General features: G+C 44.5%; 4 protein-coding genes and 2 long non-coding RNA genes across 15 annotated transcripts; 3 read left to right on the forward strand and 3 right to left on the reverse strand.

Moving 5' to 3' along the window:
• The first annotated feature begins 1,394 nt into the window (after positions 1-1,394).
• Positions 1,395-6,730, forward strand: LOC136191141 (uncharacterized). 8 transcript variants are annotated; one of them, XR_010670766.1, is made up of 13 exons: positions 1,395-1,706; positions 1,826-3,771; positions 3,868-3,990; positions 4,051-4,176; positions 4,221-4,431; positions 4,487-4,540; positions 4,590-4,633; positions 4,687-4,740; positions 4,785-5,015; positions 5,061-5,568; positions 5,626-5,770; positions 5,826-6,030; positions 6,093-6,730. It is a non-coding gene; the product is annotated as an uncharacterized lncRNA (long non-coding RNA). The 8 variants fall into 8 exon arrangements; XR_010670765.1 differs by having other exon boundaries at positions 5,061-5,454; positions 5,508-5,568; positions 5,626-6,030; XR_010670769.1 differs by having other exon boundaries at positions 5,061-5,303; positions 5,350-5,568; positions 5,626-6,030.
• A 194-nt stretch (positions 6,731-6,924) lies between these two features.
• On the forward strand, positions 6,925-9,740 carry LOC136191666 (uncharacterized). Its single transcript, XM_065980055.1, has 9 exons — positions 6,925-7,552; positions 7,599-7,747; positions 7,794-7,964; positions 8,016-8,142; positions 8,194-8,323; positions 8,377-8,424; positions 8,478-8,531; positions 8,595-8,749; positions 8,803-9,740. The coding sequence occupies exons 1-9, from the start codon at positions 6,958-6,960 to the stop codon at positions 9,639-9,641; spliced, it is 2,268 nt and encodes a 755-aa protein (XP_065836127.1). The 5' UTR covers positions 6,925-6,957; the 3' UTR covers positions 9,642-9,740.
• A 657-nt stretch (positions 9,741-10,397) lies between these two features.
• LOC136191015 (uncharacterized) lies at positions 10,398-10,980 on the forward strand. Of its 2 annotated transcripts, XM_065979308.1 has the most exons (4): positions 10,398-10,542; positions 10,594-10,639; positions 10,694-10,761; positions 10,815-10,980. In XM_065979308.1, exons 1-4 carry the CDS (start codon positions 10,453-10,455, stop codon positions 10,950-10,952), a joined length of 342 nt encoding a protein of 113 aa, XP_065835380.1. In that variant the 5' UTR covers positions 10,398-10,452; the 3' UTR covers positions 10,953-10,980. The 2 variants fall into 2 exon arrangements, with proteins under 2 accessions (XP_065835380.1, XP_065835379.1); XM_065979307.1 differs by having other exon boundaries at positions 10,594-10,761.
• A 3,723-nt stretch (positions 10,981-14,703) lies between these two features.
• LOC136191098 (uncharacterized) lies at positions 14,704-15,740 on the reverse strand. The gene is made up of 6 exons (XR_010670739.1): positions 15,615-15,740; positions 15,415-15,545; positions 15,295-15,368; positions 15,159-15,240; positions 14,876-15,107; positions 14,704-14,801 (listed from the first exon to the last, which is right to left on the reverse strand). It is a non-coding gene; the product is annotated as an uncharacterized lncRNA (long non-coding RNA).
• Positions 15,741-15,790: 50 nt separating this feature from the next.
• Positions 15,791-17,374, reverse strand: LOC136190957 (probable serine/threonine-protein kinase DDB_G0281745). The gene is made up of 5 exons (XM_065979251.1): positions 17,257-17,374; positions 17,150-17,203; positions 16,981-17,022; positions 16,772-16,926; positions 15,791-16,717 (listed from the first exon to the last, which is right to left on the reverse strand). Exons 1-5 carry the CDS (start codon positions 17,259-17,261, stop codon positions 15,870-15,872), a joined length of 1,104 nt encoding a protein of 367 aa, XP_065835323.1. The 5' UTR covers positions 17,262-17,374; the 3' UTR covers positions 15,791-15,869.
• Positions 17,375-17,614: 240 nt separating this feature from the next.
• Positions 17,615-19,897, reverse strand: LOC136190926 (uncharacterized). 2 transcript variants are annotated; one of them, XM_065979220.1, is made up of 7 exons: positions 19,765-19,897; positions 19,454-19,698; positions 19,144-19,354; positions 18,985-19,093; positions 18,777-18,924; positions 18,525-18,716; positions 17,615-18,464 (listed from the first exon to the last, which is right to left on the reverse strand). In XM_065979220.1, the coding sequence occupies exons 4-7, from the start codon at positions 19,029-19,031 to the stop codon at positions 17,664-17,666; spliced, it is 1,188 nt and encodes a 395-aa protein (XP_065835292.1). In that variant the 5' UTR covers positions 19,032-19,093; positions 19,144-19,354; positions 19,454-19,698; positions 19,765-19,897; the 3' UTR covers positions 17,615-17,663. The 2 variants fall into 2 exon arrangements, with proteins under 2 accessions (XP_065835292.1, XP_065835293.1); XM_065979221.1 differs by having other exon boundaries at positions 19,144-19,698.
• Between the last annotated feature and the right edge of the window lie 6,528 nt (positions 19,898-26,425).

The following is a 26,425-nucleotide window of genomic DNA, read 5'->3' on the forward strand; positions in this document are numbered from 1 at the left end:
CGCTCGTCTAGGATGAAGGATGACTTAGCTAAACGGAGATCCCACGGAGAATCCGTTTTACGCGAGCGAAGACGATCCCGGATGCTCACTGGTTAGATCTATAGATAGATAGCATAGATAGATAGACTGATAGATGTTTCATTTTAGTACGGAACTAGCTGAGTAGCCGGCTTCGCTCGGGTTTTGCTAGAGAACATGTTCCTTTTAGATAAGGTTGGTTTTTTTCCTGTTTAATGGGCGTGGTTTTTTAGGGAGCAAGTTGTTTGCAAATAGCAATTTTTATTTTTTTAACTTATAATCGAAAATCGAATTAATGTTAAAATTCCAAAGAACTTTCTTAGTTGTCTGCCGTGCAAACGGTGCACTAAGCAGAAACGCGAAATAGAGGGGTCGAAAGACCAACGAAACGTTTTAAAGAAAACAACGGAGTGAAATTGTTACTTTTTGCGGTTTTTGGTAGCCTGGCGCTTCTGAGTGAGGGAGGAAGGAGACTCAGCGAGAATCTTGTTAACGGCTTGAGAGACGTCAGCGTGATTGCGGAGCGGTAATGCAAAAGGAAGCCCCCTTCCAAATGGTCATGGAATTGCTTGAAGGATCGGTCAGCGAAGTCATTACCGCCGCTCACACGGCTTCCAGCGCATCAGTGGGCTCCTAGCTCCTATCTGACGTTCTTTGCGAAGCTATCCATCCATTGCAATGGACGTGACGTCAGCAATAGCCTATCTTCATCAAACTCGTCCCCAGCCGTACGTCCACGGCGACATACGTCCATCAAACGTTCTCGTGACTCGAGACATGAAAGCGAAAGTGGGCGACTTGGGAGCGGCTCACATCATCGAGAGTTCGCTCTCCGTCGCGGTCCAATGAGTCTCGAGTATCTCGCGCCAGAGTTGATGCCGTCAGACGACGGAGCGGCTATTCGCGACACATTGCCTAGCGACGTGTACAGTCTGGACGTGTCTTTGATTGAAATATTTACCGGTGCACGTCCGATTCCTAAGGGGAGGCAGACGCAATTGTTGTCTTTCGAAGCTCGTCAATGTCTATTTGTCTTATGTTCTGAAATGATTGATCGGGATCCAGCCAATCGTCCTTCATCGCAGGACTGTTTCGAAAGGCTTAACGCTGAAAGTGAAAGCGTTTTAGCCATTCCGAGAGTTTTTACTGGCAAGCGGTTTGTGAAAGGTCTCTTCGAGAGAGGCGATCACAAAGTCGTACTTTTTATGGGTCTTAACACCGTTTGATATACTTTTATGTTTATAAATTTTTGTTAGTATTTTTGTAGACACTTGTCGTGCGCTAACATGTGACGTCATTTTCTTGAGAATTTTTTCTTTACGTCATCGCATCTGCGCCTATGACGTCACGTGCACAAGCTACCGTCTCAATCCGAAACGCCGTCGTAACGAGCTGCTTTGTCGAAGAGTCTTTGATCAAGATAGCCTATCGCATCCGTTCTATTCTTCGGAGACGCTCAGCGAGTCCAGACCCCCAGACAATCGATCTTTGCGACGAAAGGCGTCCTTCTACACATAAAGGGAAGGCTCTACGGAAGAGTTCCAGGGAGAATCCATACTAACTGGGGATGATAACACCTTTCTCCCTCTTAGGGGCCCCTCTCTTTCCTTCTCACCTAGACCTACACATCTGCCGTCCAGCACAACGATATCCAGGGATCAAAGAAACATTAGAATCGTCTTCTAATAGTAAAGACTCTCGGAGAGGGTCCTTTTCCGTGCGCATACGTCTTGATCGACCCCGCGATCTCCTCCAGCAGAAACATACAGTCTAGTTGATGAGATACATGCAAGCTCCTTTCCCTTAGGCCGTCCACCTCATCCCACATCCATGCAAGAAAAAAGTGTGTTCTCAACTTATACAGTACGAGAAACATTATTGAGTCAGCGAAGCAACACGTACAGACTAGTCTACGCACATGATGAACACCTTCATCAGTCAGTCTGTCAGACCTTGTTCGTTTTCAACGAAAATTCCATGTAGCCGAATTCATAGCCTTCATCTTCGTGGTCACGACACACTCGAAGCCAAAGGCCGGTGCTTAGCTTTAGCTGGTCAGCAAAAGCGTGAGCATACGGATATGGGTCTCCGGAAGACGCAAAACCGACTGTTCCGTCGGATCTGATTTCGAAGCGCATTTCTCGCCTGGAAGAGAAGGTATGACCAACAGTGTTGCCGAGAAAGTGACCTGCTGTCGATGGACATTTGGTGGCATCCGCCTCGTTAACCCATTGGACATGGTTAACTACGTTTTGGTCGAAGAAAATGAAGCCGAAACAGAGAGAAGTGTCGCACAGAGAAACCATAAGATCGTTTTCCGAAGTAAGGCTTCTCATATAGTAGAGCAAACTTGCCGTGCCGTTCAGAGTGTCGTTTACTTGATTGGCAGCTAGTAGCTCAACCTGATGAACAAATTAATTAGTAGCCAAAATCCTTTTGAACCATCTTTTAATTATTCATTTTAACAGTAGACAGATCACCTGGCTTTATTTAGGGGCTACATGTTCTTACCTCAAAGAGTTTGTCACCTCGATTATTTCCCCTAGCCGTGTACTGCAAAGCCGTCTCTGTCGCTGTCGTTGGCTGAACGTAGATCTTCGCGTTGTCAAGCAGCCACGTAGGAGACATGAAGAGATAAACGAGCTCTCCCTGAAAAACAATTCAATTGCATCTTTGAACACTTAGCTGGACGTCTCGTTTTAATTTCCTGGTCACTAGGAGCTCCCCTTGCGCTTTCCTTAGATACAGTCCCTCCTGTATCGCCTTTCTATAGACGAGTTTTACCCATAAAGTAGAACCGCGAGAACTGTGAGCGCTACCAAGCGTTCTGCGGCTGAATCGAAGTGTTCCCAATAGTAGTCGACCGGCATACAGACAGTGGGCCTTGAAGTCGAAAGAAGAATGGCAGAAGACTGACAGTTACTCGCCGAGGAAAAGAAGTTCCCAAGGAGACACAACAAAGCGCAGACGGTTACTGCAAACATTTTTGTCTTTGTCACATGTCAATTAAGGCTCACGTACGTATACGCCGGATGTTCACCAAGCAAAAAACGCCCTCCGTCTTGTTCCGCCGCGATCAAGCGTAAAGGTCAAGTTTTCTTCCTACAGTATGATATACCTAGATTTGAAGGAACGACTTTCGATTGGTAGAAGCAGGAAAGGCGTTTTTCATCTCAAAGCATAGGCGTGACCTTTTCTAATTAATTTAAATAGCATGCTACGATTCCTTCATTTTTGCGAAAGAGAGCGATGCGTTGCGCATGTGATTGACATCTTTACTCCCGGAGAGCGAAGGGAGACTGTTGTTTTCTGAATCATTCTTCGTGTCGATCCGAAGGAAATGAAACGGTTATCCACTGCATGCATAGAAGATGAGCATTCTATAGGGCGTGAGAGTCGATTCCGTGAGTTTGTTTCCACGGGCGTTTCCATGCATAGGGCGACTTAACGCGACGCTCTACCTGAAAAGCTGTACGATCGACGCAAAAAGAACCCGCGCGGGTTGAGTGCATAGTACCCTTAATTCTCTTAGAAGTGAAATTGAAGAGTCTATAACCGTGTATAGTTACGTTTGGCGGATCGCGGAGCGCGCGCGGCCATATACGTGTAGCTGTGTAGAAAACATCAATGCTCCTGGCAATAGAAGCTGTGTGTGCGGAGCGACCCTCAGGCAACTCAGCCCATGACCATGTCTGTGGAAAACGATACCCGCATTAGCTACAGTATTTACTTGTGACGTCATTTAGTGAACAGGTACGTACTTACGCATGCCATCCAAGCAGGTCTGCTATTCTATTACCTTATTGACTGGAAAAGCGTTTTTTATATGTGAAACTATCACCCAAATAGAGTCATTCAGTTTTTCAACAAGTGAAAGAGGGATTCAGAGAAATCACTTTGTCTTCTCGTCAGCGGACATCTCATTGCTGCTTCTGAATCTGTTATAGTTTTGGATATTGACAATTGCAAAGGGTATCAGGTTATCACAGATTGACTACAGATATAAACATCTGTTTGTTTGTCATACTGTAGCTATATAGACGTTGGTCGAGAATTTCATTCTATTTCCTTTGCTCCTTGTCTACTACGTGCAGTAGTACAAAGACAAGACTGCAGACCTTATAGTTTATGACTATAATATCAAAGTTCTTCATCTTGGTATTGCGGAAATTTAATTTTCATTTTATTTATTGTCAATTCAGATTCAAGAAACGTGTCTTACATGGAGATTGAACGAGAAGTACGCTCGTCAAACAGAGCAACAGAACGTCCGTCTCACGTTGGACATTACGAAATGGAAAGAATTGAGCGTGAGTTGCAGCACCTCCAACAACAATGCGCTCTGTTGGAGGAAGAAGCGGAAAGTTCTGCTGGAGAGAAGCGTTGTTGCATAGAGCTGGCAGCTCAAATGAGGTTTAGAAGAGAAGGCGTGGGCGAAGAAATTTTATGCTATGTGATGTTTTTGCAGAGGAGAGTTTAATCGAAATCAACGTCGTTTTGAAGAAGAAAATACGTTTATCAGGTTATTGATTATTATTATTCTACATTCCCAGGTGTAATGATCTTTTTAGAAGACAACTTGATATGACCGTACAAATGAAATCTTCACAACACGGTTTCTGACTTTTCTTTAATTATACATTATTGATCTAATGTGATGTTCTCTAGATAGAAATCCGATCTAGATTGATGTCGTTTTGCAGAAGAAAATACATCTATTAGGTGATTGATAGTTATTGTACATCTCAAAAGTAATGATTTTTTAGGGGAGAACTTAAGCAAAGTTTACGAGACTTGGTCTCGGCGACTGCATGAAGCCCAACGTAGAATTAATGTGTGCTACCAAGCGTTGTGCGCAATTGCAATTTTTCCGATAGCAGGCGATCGGCACGCAGATAGCGGGGCCTGAACTCGAAGGAAGTACGGAACACTGACAGTACGTTTCAGTTTCCGCCGCGGAGAAGACGTTCGCAGGAAGGCAGAACCAAGCGCAGAGAGTTAGTTGTGCGCTTAGTCATGTCAGTGCTCACGTACGATGATAGGTGCTCCGCGGGATGAAACACTGTACTATGCTGGAAGCAGCTAGCAATTAACAGTCTTGATCGTCTCAAAGCATATATGGGCGTGACCTTTTCTAAAACGGACACCTGGTGTCCGGAGGTCTGGACACGATCGCGATTTGAAATTCTTTGGTCGCAATGCAATCTGGGTAATGAGTCGCGGCGTCGGATGATCGACTCCTACCGGCCCAACGAACGCCGCGAAGTCATGCTTGCGGCGCATCGGTGCATGCGCGTGCATGGTTTCTAATTCCTATTACCCGTTCTTCAGAAATATCGTCCTCGATCCGAAGTGACCACGCCTACGGGAGGAAAACAACCACCGCCCCCGCGCGCTGCCCGCTGCTTGTGTGTGACCCTGATAATGTTTGGAGGAGTAAGCAAATTAAAGAGATTCCTGATGACAAACGCCAGTGTGACGCGTCTCAGGATGAAGACGGTTTTAATAACGATGTCTATTAATTTGTAATTGAGGCAGGAAATGAAAAAGGTAGGCAATCTAATTTAATCCACTAATTAATTAAACGTGAATTTTGATTTGTGTTAGGAGTGTGGCTGGATTGGAATTGAGTGGAAGACCAGAACCCCTTCAAATTGCTGCCATGATAACAATTGACAAACGACGAGCACTTCTTCTCGAAATTGATGCCTAAAAAGAACTTCACTCGATTGTGTTGAATTTACAAACAAAAGTAAACTGTCAATTAATAATTAATAACTAACACAAGTTGATTTATTATAATTGAGCTGGATTTTTATTAATTTCAATGTGAAACTATCACAGAGGATGGGTCATGCAATGTGTCCATTGGCAATACATTTAAAAGGATTAGAAGAGAAATTCCTTTGTTTTCTCAATGGCATTTAATTAAATTGGAACAGTGAGGAAGAGGCTCTCAGTGCTATCGAGGACACATACAGTTTGAATAATGACGATTGCCGAGCATATCAGGTTTGTCACCCGGGGATAACCTGATATTACATTTATTCATTGGTTGTTACCAAATGATTCAGATGGACGTCAGCGAGCGATTTCAAAAGCTTGCTAGGCACACGTCACTGTGTTCAAACCGAGGAGAAGACAACGGACGTTCTCATCTCAGACGTCTTCATCTTCGTTTGAATTTGTTTCTTTATAAGCTTATGGACGGCATTTGTTAATGGAGCCGACCACCAGAGTTGTACGGGTGGAGCCCGTATAACGGCGGAGGGAGGCTCTCTCAAACGTGATCTTAGGGCCGGAAGTGTCTGTCTGTATGTACGTCTGTTCGGTACAGTATTGTGACGTCACATAGGAAAACCCTTACTTTGTAAAGCGCATGCGCGAAATGGGGCCCTAAACGGTGACCCGAAAAAGGCGATTTACGGTGCGAATAAAGCGTTTTTTCTTTCATAAACAGAAGAAATGCTTAGAAACCCCTGTAACAAATTGTTCGGTGGTATTTTCCTTTTTATAAATGCGCTGAGAAGGCGAAACGACGGTTTTGATATTCACACTCTGACGTCACAATCAAAAGTATCCACTTATGTACAGTATGTGGGTGGGTATGTACGCGAGTACGGGTAACAAAAAAAATGACCCGTACAAATACAGAGCACATTATCAAATGGGCTTATCAAATACAGTGTACGTCAGAAAAGCGCCCAATTAGGAAAACATGCTTGCAAGTATTTACGGTGTGTAGGTAGGCTGAGATACGTACAGTGTAGCTAACGGCTGTAGTCACTGACCACAACATAAAAAATTATGACGTCACACTATGTTATGCACTCGCGTACGGTAAGCGGTGGGAGGCTCTGCATGATGGCAACACGGTGAACACCGGGCCATCATCCTCTAGTTAATCATGTGACTTCTTCTTTGCCTACGCATTCCAGAATGGCAGAGCTTCCGCGCGTCGCACCGGAGAAGCGATGGGGCCACGAAAGCGCGTTGATCGACGGTCATCTTTATCTCTTCGGCGGAAGGGCAGGATCAGAATTCTTTGGTCGCGATGTAGTCTGGGAGATGGATCTTCGCGTTGCGGAGCCGGAAAGGAAATGGCTCCGTCGTTCGGCTCGAGTAGCCTCGTTCGAGGACCCTTTCCGGAAACGGGGACGGCGGAGAGGTTCTGCACCGAGGCTACGGCTCGATCGAGCCCGAACGATTCCTCCAGCTTGCGAAGGAGCGCGATGCGTCGTGATCGACGAGATGATCTACTCTTACAGGGGATCGAAGGAAGACTGGCGTTTTCTGGGAGTCGTTTACCGTCTCGATCCGAGAAGGATGACATGGGTCGAGGTAGCCACGCCCCTCGAAAAGGAACCGGCCCCACGCGCATACTGCTGTTTGTGTGCTATTGGATCGAGAATAATCATGTTTGGGGGAGAGAGTGATGCGATTTCTCCCGATCGACTTCAGTCGGGGGCAACTCAAGAAGATGATTGGAATAATGAGATTTATGAATTTCTATTCGAAGAGGGTGGTGATAAAGGTCTGTAATTCAGTATCAATATCTATCAAAATAAACTTCGTTATAGGAGTGTGGTCGGATTTGAATTTGATTGGGACAAGACCGAAACCACTCATGGAAGCTTCCATGGCAACAATCGACGAACATCGAGCATTTCTTCTTGGAATTGATATCAAAGAGGAAAGTTACGCATTCATGTTGAATGTACAAATTCAAGTAAAGTTGCAATCACTATTGACTAGTACTAAAATTGATTGATTAGTGCTGGACTTCTATTAATTTTGATGAGAACCCATCACCCAGATTGGGTCATACGATTTTTCGATTAGAAAACACGTCACGTTGTCTTCTTATTGGTGGCGAGAAGATCAGTTCTTCTGATTCTGTTTATGCATTAAATATCGATATTGATGATTGCACAGCAAGTCGGGTGGTGTGTCATAGCTATCCTTCTTTGTATTTATTTATTGATTATTTTATCTAGATAATGGTCTCGCATCAATTTGAAAATGTTTATCGTCACACATCTCACTGGTTTCAGGGCGATAGCAAGACTTCAGCGGTGGTTGTCTATGATGAGGGTCTCAAATTTGTTAATTTTGTTCATCATGGTATTTTGTGTTAATTAAATTGAGTTCGCGTCAAATTGATTTTCCACCAAGGTTCAAGAAACGAACGAGAAACGAGAGCATTTCCATATCAAATTGGACGTCATGAAATGGCCACAATTCAGAGCGAGTTGCAACGCCTTCGACGCGGATGCGCTCTATTGGAGGAAGAAGTGGAGAGAAGGTGAATTATTACTTAAATTAGATCTCCTTGATTCTAGTGATTTTCTATCTCAGCGCCGGTTTGGCTGAAGAGAAGCGTGAAGAGCAAGCAGCTGAAATGAGGTTGAAGAGAAGGCAGAAGCGTAGCAATTTTTTTTCTATGTGATGTTTTGCAGAGAAGAGTATGATGAAAATCAACGTCGTCTTGAAGAAGAGAGTGCGTCTATCAGGTCATTGATCAATAATTTGTATATGCTAGTCTTTCTGTTAATTAATGAGTAATCTTATATCAGAGATGAGCTCACGGTTGCAGTACGACGCTGCCAAACTCTCGAAGCTTCTCGCTTGGAAATGAAGAATCGCCTAGAAGAATTTCTCGACGTTCTCAGCATAAATCCGGACGAACTTCACTTGACCGAACAAAGTCTCGGATCAGGAGCATTTGCCGGTAAAAATCAATAAAAGGCATTTATTATTTGCTATGCAATCAATAACGGTTAGGCGTTTGCATCGGCCTATGGCGTGGAACGAGAGTAGCTGTGAAGAAATTTCACCAGGTCCTCGCCAATCCTCGCAATTTGGCCCTATTCCGACGCGAAGTTCTCGTGGGCAGTCGACTCCACCACCCCAACATCATGACCATTTGCGGAGCGGTGATGCAAGAGGACGTCCCCTTGCAAATGGTCATGGAATTGCTCGAAGGATCGGTGAGCGAAGTCATGAACGCCGCTCACGCCTCTTTCGGCGCATCGGTGGGCTCCTCCTATCTGACGTTTTTCGAACAGCTGTCCGTTGCAATGGACGTGACGTCAGCAATAGCATATCTTCATCAAACGCGTCCTAAGGCGTACGTCCACGGCGACATACGTCCATCAAACGTTCTCGTGACGCGAGACATGAAATCGAAAGTGGGCGACTTGGGAGCGGCTCACATTGTCGAGAGTTCACTCTCCGTGGGTCCATTAAGTCTCGACTACGTATCGCCTGAGAGGATGCCACGTGAAGACGGAACGGCTATTCGAAACACGTTGCCTAGCGACGTGTACAGTCTGGGCGTGTCTTTGATTGAAATATTCACCGGGGCACGTCCGATTCCTGAGGAGAGGCAGACGCAATTGTTGTCTCTGGAAGCGCGTCATCGTCTATTTGTCTTATGTTCGGAAATGATTGATCAGGATCCAGCCAATCGTCCGACATCGCAGAACTGTTTTGAAAAGATCAGAGCTGAAACGGAAAGCGTTTTAGCTATTCCAGGATTTTTTGCAGGAAAACGATTTGTGAAAGGTGTCTTCGAAAGACACGGTCACAAAGTCGTACTTTTTATGGGTCTTAATAGTTAATGTACCGTTTGATAAACTGTTTTGTATTTGTATACATCTTTTTGTATTTTCATAATTTTTTAACCTATTTTATGTGTAGCGTGGGAGTTCAATTCAATCAATATCACGTGGGCATCGATTAATTCTTCCGTCGCGCATGTACTAAATGGCGGAGCCCGTGCAAAACGAACGCGACGATCCTGCACCGGAACCCCAGAAGCGAACCGATCACGAAAGCGCCGTCGTCGACGGGCATCTCTACCTTTTCGGCGGCTGGAGCATAACTGCTCGCAGACACTTCGCTCGCAACGAAATTTGGACGATGAACGTTCGCGTTGCGCCGTCTCCAAGGAGATGGATCCGTCGTATGGCCGGAGGCCGAGCGATTCCGCCGACGTGCGACGGAGCGCGATGAGTCGTCGTCGACGAGATGATCTACTCATACGGAGGTAAAAGGCGAGACGGAGGTCGCTTGGAAATCGTTTATAGGCTCGATCCGAAGAAAATGGTGTGGATCGAAGTAGCCACGCCCATCGAGGAAAATCGCCCTGCCCCGCCCCCGCGGGCCCACTGCTGCTTGTGTTCCATCGGATCGAGACTGGTCATGTTTGGAGGAAAGTATTGCGAGTTTCCTCGCGATCGACTCCAGTGCGGGGCAATCGAGGAAAATTGTGGACGAACGACGTTTACGAATTTGAATTTGACGAGCGACGTGAAAGAGGCGAGTATTTTCAATTTATTTATTTTCAAATTAGAGTTAATTGTATTTGTAGGAAGGTGGTTGGATTTGGAATTGAGTGGGCAAAGGCAGAGACCACTTCAGTTCGCCGCTATGGCACCGATCGACCGATGTCGAGGATTTATTTTTGGAATGGATAGTGATGACGATAGTCATTCATTTGTTCTGAATTTATATTCTAAGGTAAGCTGCGAGGTTGATAAATGATACAAATTAATTAACTAATAATGCTAGAGTTGGTTGACCATTGATTTTGATGTTAAACCGCATCCCAGATTTGGTCATACGATTTGTCTATTGGAGAAAGAGGAGAAATCACTTTGTCTTCTCATAGGCGACAGTAGCATTATGGCTTCTGAGGTCGTTTACGTTTTGGATATTGACAGTTGCAAAGGGCATAAGGTATGCCACAACATTATCTCTTTTACGTTATTATAAAATTTATAATTTTTTAGATTAACGTCGGTCAAGAATTCGATAACACTATGTTTGCCACGTCTCACTGCGTGCAGAACGAAGACAAGACTTTCGACGTTCTCGTCTATGACGACGGTCTCAAATTTTTCCACCTCGGTTTGGATATTGCGTGTTAAATAAATTGAATTTGTTTCTTTGTAAGCTCTTGGACGGCATCCGTGGTCAAAGATACAGTAAACATGCAGCTTGCCTTACAAACAAGCCACAACTCTTGCTAGATCTATAGTCTATGCGCAAGAAAACTACCAGCATGTTTGCAAAGACTGTTGATTCTGAGCGGCTATGATTTCTCTCTAACGACGGCTGAAGCTATCTATATCCATTTATTCTCTCTCTACGTTTATAGCCGGGCTCCAGAGCGTCAACGAGTCACATGACGAGGATTTCAGCCTTTTCGGACGTCGCCAGACGTTTCGTCGTTGAAACACCGGCCGAACTCTGTTTAACGTACGATCAGTATGCTTTGTGCGTGTTTTCAGAAAATCGGGGGTCCTTTCGAGGATCATCGAATTTTCGAAACCCTTTTAGACGGGCATTGAATGCGACTCTTAGTTGACTCGTATCTTTGTCACGACGCTTTCGTTCCTCCAACGTCCATGCTTAGAATGAATAAGGAGACGCAACGTCTTGTGAAAGCGAGAAGACTGACTAAGAAACGAGTAAGGACAGAAACAGGGACCGTGAAAGCATACATACGCTCACGAACTGCCTTCTTTGTCTTTGCCAAGCGGTCGTATTTATCCAGGCAATGTTGCGTTTGGAGGTGGCGTGACGGCATGCGCAGAGCCGGGCCTATCATCTACGGCAGATCACTTTTAGATGCCTTTATTTCTGGCTATTGTACAACTACTCTAGCCTCTCTGTCGGCTTGACTCGAGCCAGCCGAGAGATGCCTCTGACCGACATGGGGACCCCAGTGAAGTCAATCTCCATTGATTTCGTCAACGACGGAAAAACGACAGGAGATATAACCGAGTCCTACACTGTACCTGTCGTAGAATTTGCCTCAATCCTGACGAGATGCGAGAAGCAAATCATGGAGCAGCTTCGAAGATACACACGTACGGTCGACTAAATTTCTGCGGTTAGGTGATGACACACGTGGAAGAAATCTTTCAACGTGAGGATGAGCGTCGAGAAGAGTTCCCACCGTTGAAAAGCCAACATTCTCAGGATAATCGTTTTCCAGTCTGGCTCTCTTAGTAGTTTCATGCATAGCTGGGGTCTTACATCTACGGCAGGTCACTTTTAGGCACCCTTATTTTTTAAGTGTTTCCAGCGTCCGAAGCGTAAGAGGCATCTTGGAGCTTCGGTTCGCTTAGGAAGGAGGTGGGTTCGTCATTTAATTACGTATAATTTACCATCAAACTCCTTCATTTTAACTGCAACGTTACCCATCAGAAGAAGAAGCATTCTAGGGCTATCAGGCCTTGTATGTTTCTGGTGAAGTTGTGGTGGAAGGGTCGTGGTTGGATTGGAAAGGGATTCTGAAGGCGCGTTTCCAAAAGTAAACTCATCATATTCGTACTCAATTTTGTACGCCGGTCTAAACGCTTGAAGGTGAGTGACCGTAAGAAAAAACGCAACAATGTATTTAAGCTGAACCGTATGCAAGGTATATGGTGCTAAGTGGTCTCATGGGGCCCATAGAAGCTAGGCTAGTTTTTGCTAACGAAAGAGGAAGAGGAGCAGGAGGACGTGTAGACGTTCCTGTTTACTGCTATTTGATGTCTCTTTTGGGAAGGAGGAAAGTTATTCGTAGCCGTTCTATTCGCGCTGTTTATTCAACGTGTTCACGTGCTCGATCAACGAACTGCTGGATTGATTATTATCAGAATCGTAATCGCTTATTTCTACGAGTACGGTGAGCAGGTGGGGAGCGAGCCTTTGAGCGTGATCTGTATCGCTATATTTTTTTTTCGGCCCCTGCATGATGACTCTGTATAAGGAATGAAAATGTTTTAGAGAGTCCAAAGAAGTTAGCCTATAGTTAATAGTTGTGGTGTAGGCGGTGTAGACATCATACACTGTGGGCAATGGGCTGTAAACACTGCCGTAATTAATTACACTTACTGAAACGATTCTTCTCTCATAGGAGATGGTGCTCTGTTCACGTTTCGAATCCCCAAGAGCCAAAAAGTAGTATGGTGGTATATCTACTGCACTTAATTGCCCAACAACCTACTGTAGTTTCGTTTTAGCACCTCTAACCGTAGATAGCATGAAGAATAGAGTACGTATTGACTTGTACGTGCTTTAGGTCTAGAGAATAGGCATCGGACTATCTTGAAGTCTGCATGTGCTCTATCCCTTCGACAAGAATCAGGAAAAAAAGGTGCATCTATTCTTTACGAGAATCCAACTGACTTTTATTTGTAGGCGTCTGGGTCCTGAGCACGACTCCATTATTGAAAAACTGCTCCCGCGGGGTCCCGGGCAAGACCCCGTAAAAAAAACTGCCTCGAAGGGGTCCTGGGCAAGACCCCGTCAAAACTGTCCGTGCATGAAAACGCGAGGGGAAACTCTGTGCAATTTTTATTTATTAATTAATTAAATAAAGCGAACGTTCCCTCTCCTTACAAAAACGCGAGCAGTTTTTGATGTCGGGGTCTTGCTCAGGACCCCGCAGGAGCAGTTTTTTTTATGACGGGGTCTTGCTCAGGACTCCAACTCCTACGTAAAAGAAATTACGACGAGCAGCTTTACCTTCCGAGGGCTTACCTGCTCATCACCCATAAACGTCGATGGCGCCACGTTTCCGCTGAATGGACGGTCGAGGTAAGATATTCGAGCTGAGCTGCTGGCTCTTTGATAGCGTTAATCAAAACTGTGTGAGAAAGGACGTTCATGATTGTCCCCAATTCGCCAGTAGAAGAAACGGTCTAATGTAAGCTATACTAAGAAAAAAAAAACTCAAACAGGAGACCTCCTGAGTACAGAAATCGTTATATATCTAGTACTAGCACATACTGTACTCTGCTGAGTAAACGCTCAAGGAAACGTGCACTTAATCAGCAAAGTATCCAATAGTCGCCGTATATGCGCGAACGGGTAGGGTGGGTCTTTACCAGGGCGTCTACTCAGCAGAGTATGGTACTTAGTAGTACGATTGCATACTAAATGTATTGGATCTACTATTATTCTAAGCCTTCATATCTTCATATACTAGATAATGATGGCCTTTTGTGAGCCATCATGTGATCCCCGAACACCCTCAGCACGGTGTCCGATCTCTATTAGTGCCCACAGCATGTGAATTATGGGCATCACATTGCCTAACCACACCTTTATCTGCCCGGAAATATGTCTACTTCTGTAAATGGGAATAGGGCACCTGGTGGATATACAGATTTCAGGTGTTTTATTTACATGTATATATCAAAAGAGCGATTCACCTGTCGAGTAAAGGTGACACAGAGCTACCCTTCCCTGGCCCCTACTCAGGTGCATAATCAGGTGGCACGTTATCAGCTCGCAGTTGGGTTTGCGTGCTGCGAGCTTTGCTCGAAGCACGACAAACCCAACGTGCTCCTTTACTGTGTTCCTTCAATGAGCGTTTCTAATAAAGCTCCTTGCTTTGTGCCCGTTATGTATTTATCCTTCCTGAAAAGTTTTAAACACAATCCGGGGTTCCTATCTACTGTGACGTCACCTTTTATGCACATTTTGTTCAAAATACGGGAGAGTATGACATCACAATGGACTGTGATGTCATAAAGGCACCTGTGTATGTGATTCGCCTAAGTGCGATTGTGACGTCAGGGTATACCGACAGAACCACACTTGGTTTTTGGGCGATCACGTTTGAGAGCCCCTCCCACCAGGGCGCGCGCGGGCTTCGCCCGCGCGCGCCCTGGTGTTCGGGGAATACAGCACGCTGTGAAGATGTGCTGTTGATATCTCACAACTAATTCAAGCAGAGCTACTGAATTCTGATAGTCTTCATCGCAATAAGCGATTGTTTCCTGGACAATGACAATGACATAGGCCGAGAAATTCAAAATTTAATTTAGAACAAATATTAAAATTATTAACATACCTGATGTGCTCGAGCATAGATGCTTCTGCTGCAATATCACATCGTCTCCACGCAAGTCTCCCTATGTCTCTATCAGCATATGAAATTTCGTAGACCTTCCAATAACGGCCCAGCTAATCCTATAGAAGAAAGCAACCAACACAATTACAGAAAGAACATCAGAGAAGATAACTTGATATATGAGAGCTACTGTAGGTGACACGCATTCATGAAGAAAATCCACATCAACGACCTAAATCCAAATTTCATTATTTTAAATATTTAATTAAATCTCCATGCATACTTTCCGGATTATGTAAGCTTTCAAGTCTTTAACGACTCCAAATCCAATGAAATTATCTTCAGCTGCCCGACGTGTCTATCACCTTCAACTCGAAATCAACCTTTCCCAAAATTCCTGTGTCAGACGGACGACCTACTCGTAATTTCTCCTCGACTATATATTCGATTGTCTTCCTCCTTCAAAATCTTCGACAGACGACGTCGCAATAATCTAAATGATAAATCAATTAGGTGAAAATTACAACAGATGTACGTACCTCACGTGAGCAGCGGCTTGCTATATTTTCTTCTGACGTCAAAACGCGTCCCTTAGGTACGTTTTTTGCTCACGCAATAGCGCCGGTTTGTTCCTTTTTTCTCGAAACAAAAGCGGAGCGTCATCGCTTTTCTAAATAAAAAGTATACGAACTCATACAAGCCTTCACATTCTGCACACTACAGGCAATGCACCACAAACCTTGACTCGCTGAGCTTCTTCAGAAAATGGAACGACTGCTATCTTGATCGAAGATGTCGTGGCCAAGGAGCTGGTTCCGACGGCGTTTCGGATTAGCCGTCGTTCGCCATTTCGTCTTGGTAGGCTACGCGCATGCGCACATACGATGACGTAAAGAAAAATTGAAAATCCCTCGATCTCGCGAAATGACGTCACATGTCAACGCACGACAAATGCCTACCAAAAATACAAATAACAATACAAAAACAAAAATATCTATTGAACGGTGTTAAGTCCTAGACATGAAAGCACGACTTTGTGATCACCTCCATCAAAGAGACCTGTCACAAGTCGCTTACCAATGAAAACTCCTGGAATGGCTGAAATGCTTTTACTTTCAGCTTTGAGCGTATCAAAGCAGTTTTGCGAAGACGGACGTTTGTTTGGGTCTCGATCAGTCATTTCAGAAGTGAGCCGAAAGAGACTGGGACGAGTTTCCATAGCACGCAATTGCGCCTGCCTCTCCTGGGGAATCGGACGCTCTCCGGTAAATATTTCAATCAATGCTACGCCCAGACTGTACACGTCGCTAGACAACGTGTTGGGAATAGCTGTTCCGTCGTCACGTGGCATTCGCTCCGGAGCGAGATACTCGAGACTCACTGGACCGACGGAGAGTGAACTCTCGATGATGTGAGCCGCTCCCAAGTCGCCCACTTTCGCTTTCATGTCTCTCGTCACCAGAACATTTGATGGACGAATGTCACCGTGAACGTACGGCTGGGGACGCGTTTGATGAAGATATGCTATTGCTGACGTCACGTCTATTGCAATGGACAGCTGCTCGTAGAACGTCAGATAGGAGGAGCCTATCGATGCGCCGGAAGCTGCGCGAGATGCGTTCATGACCTCGCTCACCGATCCCTCGAGCAATTCCATGACCATTTGCAAGGGGGCGTCCTCTCGCATCACCGCTCCGCAAACGGTTATGATGTGGGGATGGTGAAGTCGACTGCACAAGACAACTTCGCGTTTGAATAGGGCCAAATTGCGAGTATTTGCGAGGACCTCGTGAAATTTCTTCACAGCTACGCGCATTCCACGCCAAAAGCCAACGCAAACGCCTAAACATCGTTGATAACATAGCAAATAATAAACGCTAAATTATATTGATTTACTGGCATATGCTCCCGAGCCGAGATTTTGTTCGGTTATTTGAATTTCATCCGGATTGATGATGAGAACGCCATAAAATTCGTTTAAACGATTCATCAATTCCTGACGAGATGCTTCAAGAGTTTCACAGCGTCTCAAAGCAGCCGTCTTTTCTTCTCTGATATTAGATTATTTAAATAGGAAAGAGGTGTGAACGATGTAAACATCGTACCTTAGTTGACTTTGGGCTTCAGTTGCTGATACCAGTTCTCGTCTAAAATACAGAATAAAGCAGGCCATCATTATCTAGTCCAAAGGTACGCCATCATGTGATCCCTGCTCCCACCAGGGCGCGCGCGAGCGAAGCCCGCGCCCTGGTGATCGGGGAAATATTCAATGACCTGATGGACGCCATTTCTTCTTCAAGACAGCGTCGACTTTGATCAAATTCTTCCCTGCAAAAGCGTCACATAGAATACAATTTGAACGTCTTCACCTTCTCTTCGACCTCATTCGAGCTGCCCGCTCTTCACAACGACGCTTCTCTTCAACTTCATCCTCCAATCGAGCGCTTTGTTGTTGAAGATTTTGCAACTCGCGCTGAATTATTTCTATTTGATCTTTTAGAGACGGACGTGCTCTTGCAGTGCACAGCTCTTCGCGTTCTTCGCTTTTGTCCCCCTCGAAACGTGACTCCCCGCTTTCGCAAAATACAGGTTCTGGAGTGGCTTCTATTTCTTCATCAGAGACCCTTTCATCGCTACATTGCGATTGACTATGCCAGGAGTACGGAGACAACTCCGCCATATCTAACGCATGCGCTGTTAGAAAACATGGTTGTACAACATTGATTCTTCTTTCTCCCATGTACCCCGCGAAAAATCGATTCATTATTTATTTAGGTCGTTTATGCTTTTATTTTACTCTAAAAGGGCGTGTGAAGAAATGATTGGGTTTTGCCGCGTCGTTCGCTCTTGCATAGCATCTCGGTCGCCGAGTCGACGACGCTGCGCGGCGCGTGCTTGCTCTCCAACACTTCGCCCGCGTCAAGTATCGCGCCGCCCGTCTCCATTTGACCGACCACGTGATTCCAAACGCTTTTGTCATACGGGATTCTCTTTCTTTCTTCGTCGCCGTCGGCGACGGTTGGTTACGCCGGGACGAATCGTCAATTCGTATTCTTCGATGAAATCTAACATTGGTTTGTCCTCTTTGTTGTTTTTCATCCGGGGTTTTCTCGTTGCCAGGGAAACGACAGTTTTCGTCGGCGATTTCGATCGCTTGCGGCGAATTGTCGTTGCTTTCGTTCCTCTTAACGACGCGTAAACGAAAACGTGGCGTCGATTTCTCGCCGTTGCCAGGCGACGACTTTTCTGCGTTGCTAGGCGACTCCACACCGTCGCTAGGCACAGTCTCCTTAGAAACGTCGTCGTCTCTCGCGTTGACGATGTTGTTCTCCGTTATGACGTCATCTTTCGAAACGGAAACGCGTTCTCCTTTCGTTTTCAACACCAACAACACCGGCGACGGTTTTTTCACTGGTTTGACGTCGTCGACGTCGCGTTTAGAAAGCGTCAATTTCTCGGTTGACGCTTTCTCTTTAGTCTTCTTCTTCGCTTTCATTGATTTGAATAGCGCGTAGACTTCGCTCCGTTTATCGTGCTCCTTTCGACTGACCATACAACCCAAAAACGCCTGATGACGCTCACCGAAAGCCTTAGGGGAGAGAGACATAAAGACAAGGAGCTCAGTGTACTAAAGACTTTTCCCCCCTACGTCGAAATCCTTTTCATAGGACTCGAGTTCCTCTAGGGCGTCTTCCATGATCTGTTGCTGCGTTTCGAGCGTCTTTTCGAGATTTCGTTGACAGCGCACGGCGTGGAGGCGCTGGTGCGCCGAACGAAATTCAGGAAATATATGAGTCGTGTGCTCGAAACAAAGCGCCTCTTGATCATAATCACTAGTCACCTACAAGAAGAAAAGAATATAAAGAATATACGATTTTCAGCAGATACACAGCGAACTCACTGCGTAAATGTTTCTGAGATTGAAGTGAATGACGTGAAATTGCGGTGAAGCGTTGACGGCGGCTGCCACGACGACGGCGGCGTCCTCGGAGTGACGACCGCGATGCAATACGTTGCCTAGACTCACCAGAGCAACATCCTTGTATTTCCTCCACAGATACGATTAATCTCATTAATGTATTTGTTTAGTCCTTGGTTCTGGTTCATACCTGGTGAGTATTCCATGCCCTTCTCTAAGCATTCCACAGCAATGCATCCGTTTCCTTTGATTCGTCAATAAAAAGCAGCTAAATTATACAAAACTCAAGACGTCCGATTCTAAATCGCTATTTAATTATTTAAATAATTTATAAATGAAGAAGTCTCGCCTCGTTGAAACCGCTTGCTATTCAATTAGCAAACTCGCTGACGTTCTTCGACTCGGGTGCGGCACTTCGAAGACCCAATTTGGGAGCGTGCGGAAGCAAAGCGCGTTTGAAAACGCCTTCGAGATGCTCTCCTCGTAAGCGTGAACGAAGAAATCCAGTCAAGAAAGGCGGTTCACGAGACAACAATATATAACCAAGCTGCTGAGTCGTACTGAAAAATAAATAACAAATAAATGAATAAATCGCCTAATTAGAAGAAACGTGATAAAACTATGCAATAATCCTAGATTTCTCCCGAAGGGGGTCCGACCTGATTCCTTTGACTTCCAAGGGAAGTACGGTGCTGACGAAGAGGTCGATGTCGTGTCCGGAGACGAGGCACCCGCGATCGTGGCGTCTGTACGCTTCCTCGTTCGCCAAATCGTCGTCGTCTTCGTAGAGCTGCTGTTTCGAGTCGATTTGCTTCTTGCGACGTTAAATTGGCCGCTTCTTCCTCGCGTGACGCACAACGGCGACGAGATCGTGCGAACGTTTGAGCGTAAACAGCGTTTCGGTCTGCGTAAGCGTTTGTGCGAGTTGCGACGACGCGTTGCGTTTTGCATGCGACGATTCTTCGCTTACCTGCTGCCGTATTCGACCGTCGTCGGTCACTCTCCAGTGCATTGCATGATCACCCGTCTGGAGTCAATCATAGAGCTAGAGGGCATCGTAGAGAGTATCGTAGCATCGTAGAGTGATGTTGACAAAGTGAGAGTGCGCGTGCGCCATCTCTTTCCGATCGAGCGTTCGCCATGTCTCTGGCCACAGTTTAGTTCCCGCATCCGTTGTTGGCGCGGCCATCCGACTCCGCAGCGCGGATTACTCATATCGATAGCAGCTTGTATGCAAGACAGACCTGATCGTGCAAATAAAGTGAGCTGCGGCTGCCTGCTTTCGGGTTGCATGTGTCATTGTGCATGACACGCCGTCTTCTAGTCTTCCTGGATTCGAGACCTTGATTCGAGTGAACAAGCGCGTCTTAGCTGTCCTTAATTGTGCCACAGAGGCTCCGTGCGTTGACCTAGCTGCATGCATGATAGGAGGGCGTCGACGAGATCGAGTGTCGTACGTCGTTCCATCATCTTTCAGTGCACACTTGCCTTCTTGCTGTCTCTCGTTTCTTTCTACATTTTTAGACCCGGAAAGAAATCTAGTTCGGAAAGTGGCTTCATATTTTCCAGTTGAAATAGCCAGTGTGTAGAGCCGAATGAAATACGACGCAACTAAGCTTATATGTTCATCTACAATGAGTGATGTGACGACTCGTCGTCTTCAACAGGTGAGCGCATGCAGTGCTCCGTACTCCAAAGAAAAATTCAGCAGTTCACAAAAACAAAATACCATGTTCTACTACTAGTGACGTGTTTTAGTTCACACACAACAATCAGACAGGTTGAACGTATTCTTGATACCATCTCTTAGTCAGGTGTCTCCGATAGAATGCGCTGATGATTCTCTTGAAATGCAGAATCTTTTACAATGACGCCACAAAATGTATTAACGTACCAATGTAATACATAAAGCACCCGACAAGCTGTAGCCAAGAATGTATTAAGTGCAAAACTCTTAACATCCTTCTCTAGTACTTGTAGGCATCCCTAAAGCCTCGTTCTAGAATTGTATTACGTTGAAAAGGTTCTTTCCATTGTTTTTGCTTTTCCTGACGCTACGTGACAGAAGTCTTCATTGCCTACACAGCAGGTTGGCGGTAAACGAGAAAAATTCTTAACATTGAGTTGCAGGCGAGACAGTCCTGGAGTTGCTGACAGTCCTTTTCCAAAGCTGTTCTCCTGCCAGTCGTAATAAGAATTGATGCCACAGCAATTTTCCTAACCATAGTATGCTTATAGTTTTCGCAATATTCGTTATCGGCTATTTACCAGTTTCTGGATGTATTCAAGTGCATTAGCTTTTAGGTAATTTGCCTCAGCTGTTAACTTCTGGTCTCCAAACATCTCCATTCCCTTGTTTAGGGCGCAGGTTAGATTTTCGGTACTCAAGCCCTAAAACGTATTATCATAAAATGCCAAAGAGTTTTCTTGCACAAATACTTTTAAATGAATCAGAAGCGGAATCATCACAAGCAAAAAGATTGCTCCGAAACTGACTCCATACATAGTCTAAATTAGGAATGTCATGATAGAGGTAGCGCTAAAAAGTCTTGTAATATATATTATTTAGTATGAGTATTCTGATGATCTTGAAAAAACGTGTGTGCCCGATCCCCTTCTGGAAATTTGTTTTGCGCAGAAATACATACTCAGTGGAAACATAATCACCACAGATATCATAAAAGGAACGGTTCAAAGAACATTGCCCACTGCTGCAGAGTTAATTAAACTGCACAACAGGAACGCTTGACCAGCGAAAAGGGCATAATGTACAGTATCTTAATTAAAGAAGTCAAGCCTTAAAAAGAGAGCATGTCGCTATTTGCTACCGAAACGAGCACTGCCGTCATCCAAGCTCCTGTCGCAATCTGTATCCAAGAGGATCCTCCGGTTAGAGCTTTTTCCTTCTGCTCAATCTATAGAAAGATAAAAAGAGCACAACCTCACCAGTGTCGTCATTATAAATAGTTTTTAATTTTACTGCTAGTGGCTTTTGACCAAAGCTTGTTTACAGTTAGACTGCAGCTATAGGCATGCTAGTGAATATTTGAACCTTGGCCTGTGTCGTTCTATTTTCAACCACATGTAGTAATTCTCCTGATGCTTCCCTAGGTATGTTTTCTTTGATATTAGGTGGGATGATTATTGGTGCTGGTGGGGGCTCTCGTCCGCAAATAAAGCGTGCTAGTTTTTGAACACCATCGTCTTCTGTGGTCGGGTGCGACGGAATGACAAATAGAGGAAATCGATGCCAAAACCTCGGCACACTCTCTTCATCTTTTGCATCCAATTGAATAAGAAAGATGCGTGGATTGCCCCTTTAGCTTGTAAAAAGCCTCTTCCGTGTATATTGTGGCGTACGTTCCTGAAGGCGAACTATATGAGAATTCCAGCACTGTCGTCTGGAACTCGACAAAAGAGGGGTGTGTTCCGATATAGATATAGAAACTTTAGTGCATATGATGCCAATGAAATTCGCCTTGTGAGACAGACTCTCTGCGTGCATCTGCCAGCTTAGAGGCGGGTCTGCAGCGCGATCTTGATCTAGATCTACTTTTACAGTACAGTCAGGCCCCCCACTCTCAGTTCAACAAGCAGCTAGATTGCGCAGGAAAACTTTTTCTGCATGGCGAATGACCTAGATCGCCGAACTCATCGTTGCTCGGAATGTAGACTCGAATTTTCTCTTTGATCTCGCCGCCTTCAACCTTTCTCTTCTTTTTGGCGTGAACCGTTGAACGATGAAGACAGTACACTTTACGGGTTTTTCAGTATCTTGCGAAGGCCCAATTGCCGCCGCGAATTCAACAAACCAACAGAACGTGAAAACAAAAACACCTAAACTTGAATGTGTCACAAAGCATTACAGGGCACCCGTTGGATAGCAGTACCATTAAAAGTGAGAGAACCAGAAGAGCAAAGTCGTAACCCATTAGCTTGCCAAGTGTATTGTCAACTTCATGCCACAGCAATTTCTTGCAACCCTTCAGGTAAACTGATTATTGCATTACAGATTTGCTAGACTTTCTTTTGCCGCAAGCTTTGCTTTAGGAGAATTTACTCTGCAGAATTGGTCGTTGCCTACGCAACACGACACAGGAAGCGTTGAGAAGTTTCCATTTTTATTGAGTTCAAGTCGTTGTTCAATTGCAGTTGTTGATAACCCAAGGCCAAATGTAGAATTTTCCCAGTTCAAAGGATTATTAATTTCACAGCAATTCATCTGAAAAATTAGTATACTAGAAACGTAAAATTTGTGTTTTCTCACATTTTTCTGCAAGTTTTCGAGTGCAAATATCTCGTATTCAGTTGCACTGCTTTGAGCTGAAAAGTTTCCATTAAGATACATCCCTCTTTCCAAGTCGCACATTTCTTGGCTTTTTTCGTGCTAGAAAATTTTTGCTGCTGAGACTGTAGAGAGGAATTTGTAAACTGCTGTTACCGAAAACAAAGTTGCCATATAGACAAAAGAGATCTCAACAACTGCCGCATTCGCGGCTGTGAAAATGATCTAAAAATTCAGTTTGTGACCAGTTTAGTAACGACGAAAAGCACGTATACCGCAGTGTTAGCCCAATTCAGCAGCCGTCTCAACCAAGAGTGTAGGATGAAGATCTCTCTCCACCATTTGTAACATAAAGCAAGTGAAAGCCACAGAAGAGGAGTGATCAACGTTACAAAGCGATACACTTCGAAGGAACACAAATAATTGGCGTAGAAAATATTTTGAGAAATCAGAAGAGGCTTGCAGATCATCATGGCGTCAATCTATAAAGTTATCATATATGCACACTTGAGGTGATTTGTACATTAATTAAGGGTATGCTGGCAAAGTTCATGCTTATGAGTATACAGTAGACCCTCGCTAATCCGAACAGCGCTGTTTCAGACCCGAAGCTAGGGCGTTCGGATTAGTGAAATTGTTTGGATTACCGAAAGTGAAGAATTTCGCTGTGTGAAATGAATCAGTCTAACGTGTTTGCCTTCAAAACCCAGTTTCCTCTGAGCCGCACCAAGTGTTCTTTAGAGCTTGCAAAAAGTTCAATGAAAAGTTTTGTGAGCTCTTTTAGAGGCAGAGGAGCACAGCAAAATTTTTATTTGTACTCGAAAATAACTTGTTTATAAGGAAGGCCACTGTTCGGATTAGCGAGGGTTCGGATTAGCGGGGTTCGAATTAGCGAGGGTCTACTGTACAGTATGTATAGTAGCACTTGCGCAGTTCTCATAACTATCTCTGGGGCGGAAACTAAATGCAAAAAGAAGTTTTCTCGTCTTGCCGCGCGCGTACTTGTATGTGATATTTTTTTAGAAGTGCTGTAGTTCTTTTACGTTAATTAATGCAAAATTACCGCTATCCAAAATATTATTGATAGCCAAAAAAAAAAAAAGACGGCATCGAAATGCGGAAAACGATTTTTTTCTTCCTTTTTCTAAAGCATCAAATAGTAACAATTTAATGTCTCTTGGAATGAAAATGCCTGAATGCTACCTTTTCGCGTCGTTTTTCTAAAGCAGGATAGGAAGCCCTTTGCTGAAGTCTGAATGAAGAAGCGGCTGTAACTCTTTGCGAAAAGCAGGAGGAGGCGAACGAATTTCTCCTCTAACAAAACCAGCTATGTCTTTTACGTCCGAACCCGTATATATGTGTCTTTTTGGCATAAATCGAACCAGCATTCAGTCCACGTATTCTCAGATTCCCAATTTTTTATCGTCCGATGAGTTTTCATTTTTCGGAAGCTGTTAACTGAATGTCATCTGAAGCGTCGCCGAAATGTTTGCTTCATTTTTATCGTTAAGGAGAGATGGCGAGGAATTGACCACAAAAACACGATTTTATTGGAAACCAAAATCATATTTACATTTTCAAACATTCAACTGAGTTCGATGCACCCCATCCTCCCACTACAATTAATTGTTTATCTGTTGTTGTACATGCACCATGTCCCACTCGTCCCTCATTCATTGATGGCAATGGAAGCCATTCCCTAGACAATTCATCATACATTTCAACACAATTGCCTCTTCCCCTTTCTCCTGTTGCGCCGAGTTTCCCATTCCATGATGACAATTCACACCTTTCCTTTGTAGTTGGTTTAATATCAATCCACTCTTGTTTTTCCATTGAAAAACATTCAACTGAATTCCCCGCCTCTCGCCCTCCTCCAACAAACATTTTACCATCAATGACAGCCAATGAACAGTCATTCCGTTCATTCTTCATTTTCTTTATTGGTTCCCATTCTCCCTTATTAATATCAAAACAATCAACTCGATAACTCCAGTCCCCTCCCACAAGATAAATGTTCCCATTGTATCCAATTGCTGACCTGAAATACAGTTGATATTCATCTGGTATTTCAGTTAATAATTCCAAATCTCTCGTGTCACTTTTCCATTTATAAATACTCGAGCATCGACCCCTCTCATTGATATCCATGACATATCCCATCTTTTCACTTTCAAAGACACTCCATATGTATTTAATCCCCGGCAGATGACGCTTCTCTCCCTCCCACGCTCCCTTCCTAAACTGAAACATTCTATCCTCATCACCAACATGCAGTATTCCATTGATTTCAGCCACACGTCCAGATGGCAAACATCCAATGGGCATGTTTGGCTTTTTTTCTCCCATTTGAGACTAAGACTTTTCATTGAAAACTAGATGCATACAAATACAAACTCTAAAATCGATTTCACGCTTAGACACGCCTACCTTTTTTCTTAGACCGATGTTCGTCGCCTTTTCCTTGTTTTTCTCACGTCTTTCTTTCTTCAATTCGTTTATCGCCTCTTCTTTCTCTTTCTCCTTTTTCTCTAATTCCCTTTTCAATTCTCTGATCTCCTTTTCACCTTCAATAAAAGGTAAATAATCAATTATATTTTCTCTTTATACTAACGTTTTTGTTCACGTTTCTCTTCTTCTCCCAGTAATTTTTTTGCAACGTGTTCCTGTCCTTTGGTTTCCTTCAAAACGCTCAAAAAGCGGTCAAATGAATTGGATCCCTTTCGCGGTAGAATGGAAACAAGAAGTGTTTCCGACCTTGTTTGATCATCAATCGTAGACGAAGCCTCTCAAACTCTTGGACAGTGATGAGAGAGGCGGCGAAAAGATGACGAAGGAGAGTAAGAGGCATGAGAATTTCAATCAGTTCGGGAAGAATCGGAAACACGAGCGTTTTCCATCTTTCATCCATTCTTCCAAAGCGACGTTGCGAGAAGAACAAAGGCGGGGACTGCGATCAAATGACGTCACCGGAATATGACGCGTTATTCGTGCCAAAAGTCTTACCGTGCCCGAACCGCTTCTAAAAACCGGTCTACGTGCCCGAACCGCTTCTAAAAACCGGTCTATTCGACTTACATTGGCCGAACCGCTTCTAAAAACCGGTCTATTTGACTTACCTTAGCCGACCTGCTTCTAAAAACCGGTTTATTCGACTTACCGTGCCCGAACCGCTTCTAAAAACCGTTCTACAATACCAGTTTTACTTGTTCTGATCCTATAAACCGGTCTATACTACTAGCCTCGTTGATATGGCGCTACAACAGTGTCAAAAATCAATGGATTAGTGATTAGTTACCAGGGAACAGTGATTAGTGATTAGTGAACAATGTGTTAACAGTGATCA

Source organism: Oscarella lobularis, chromosome 9 (genome assembly GCF_947507565.1).
Source record: "Oscarella lobularis chromosome 9, ooOscLobu1.1, whole genome shotgun sequence".
Lineage (NCBI taxonomy): Eukaryota > Metazoa > Porifera > Homoscleromorpha > Homosclerophorida > Oscarellidae > Oscarella > Oscarella lobularis.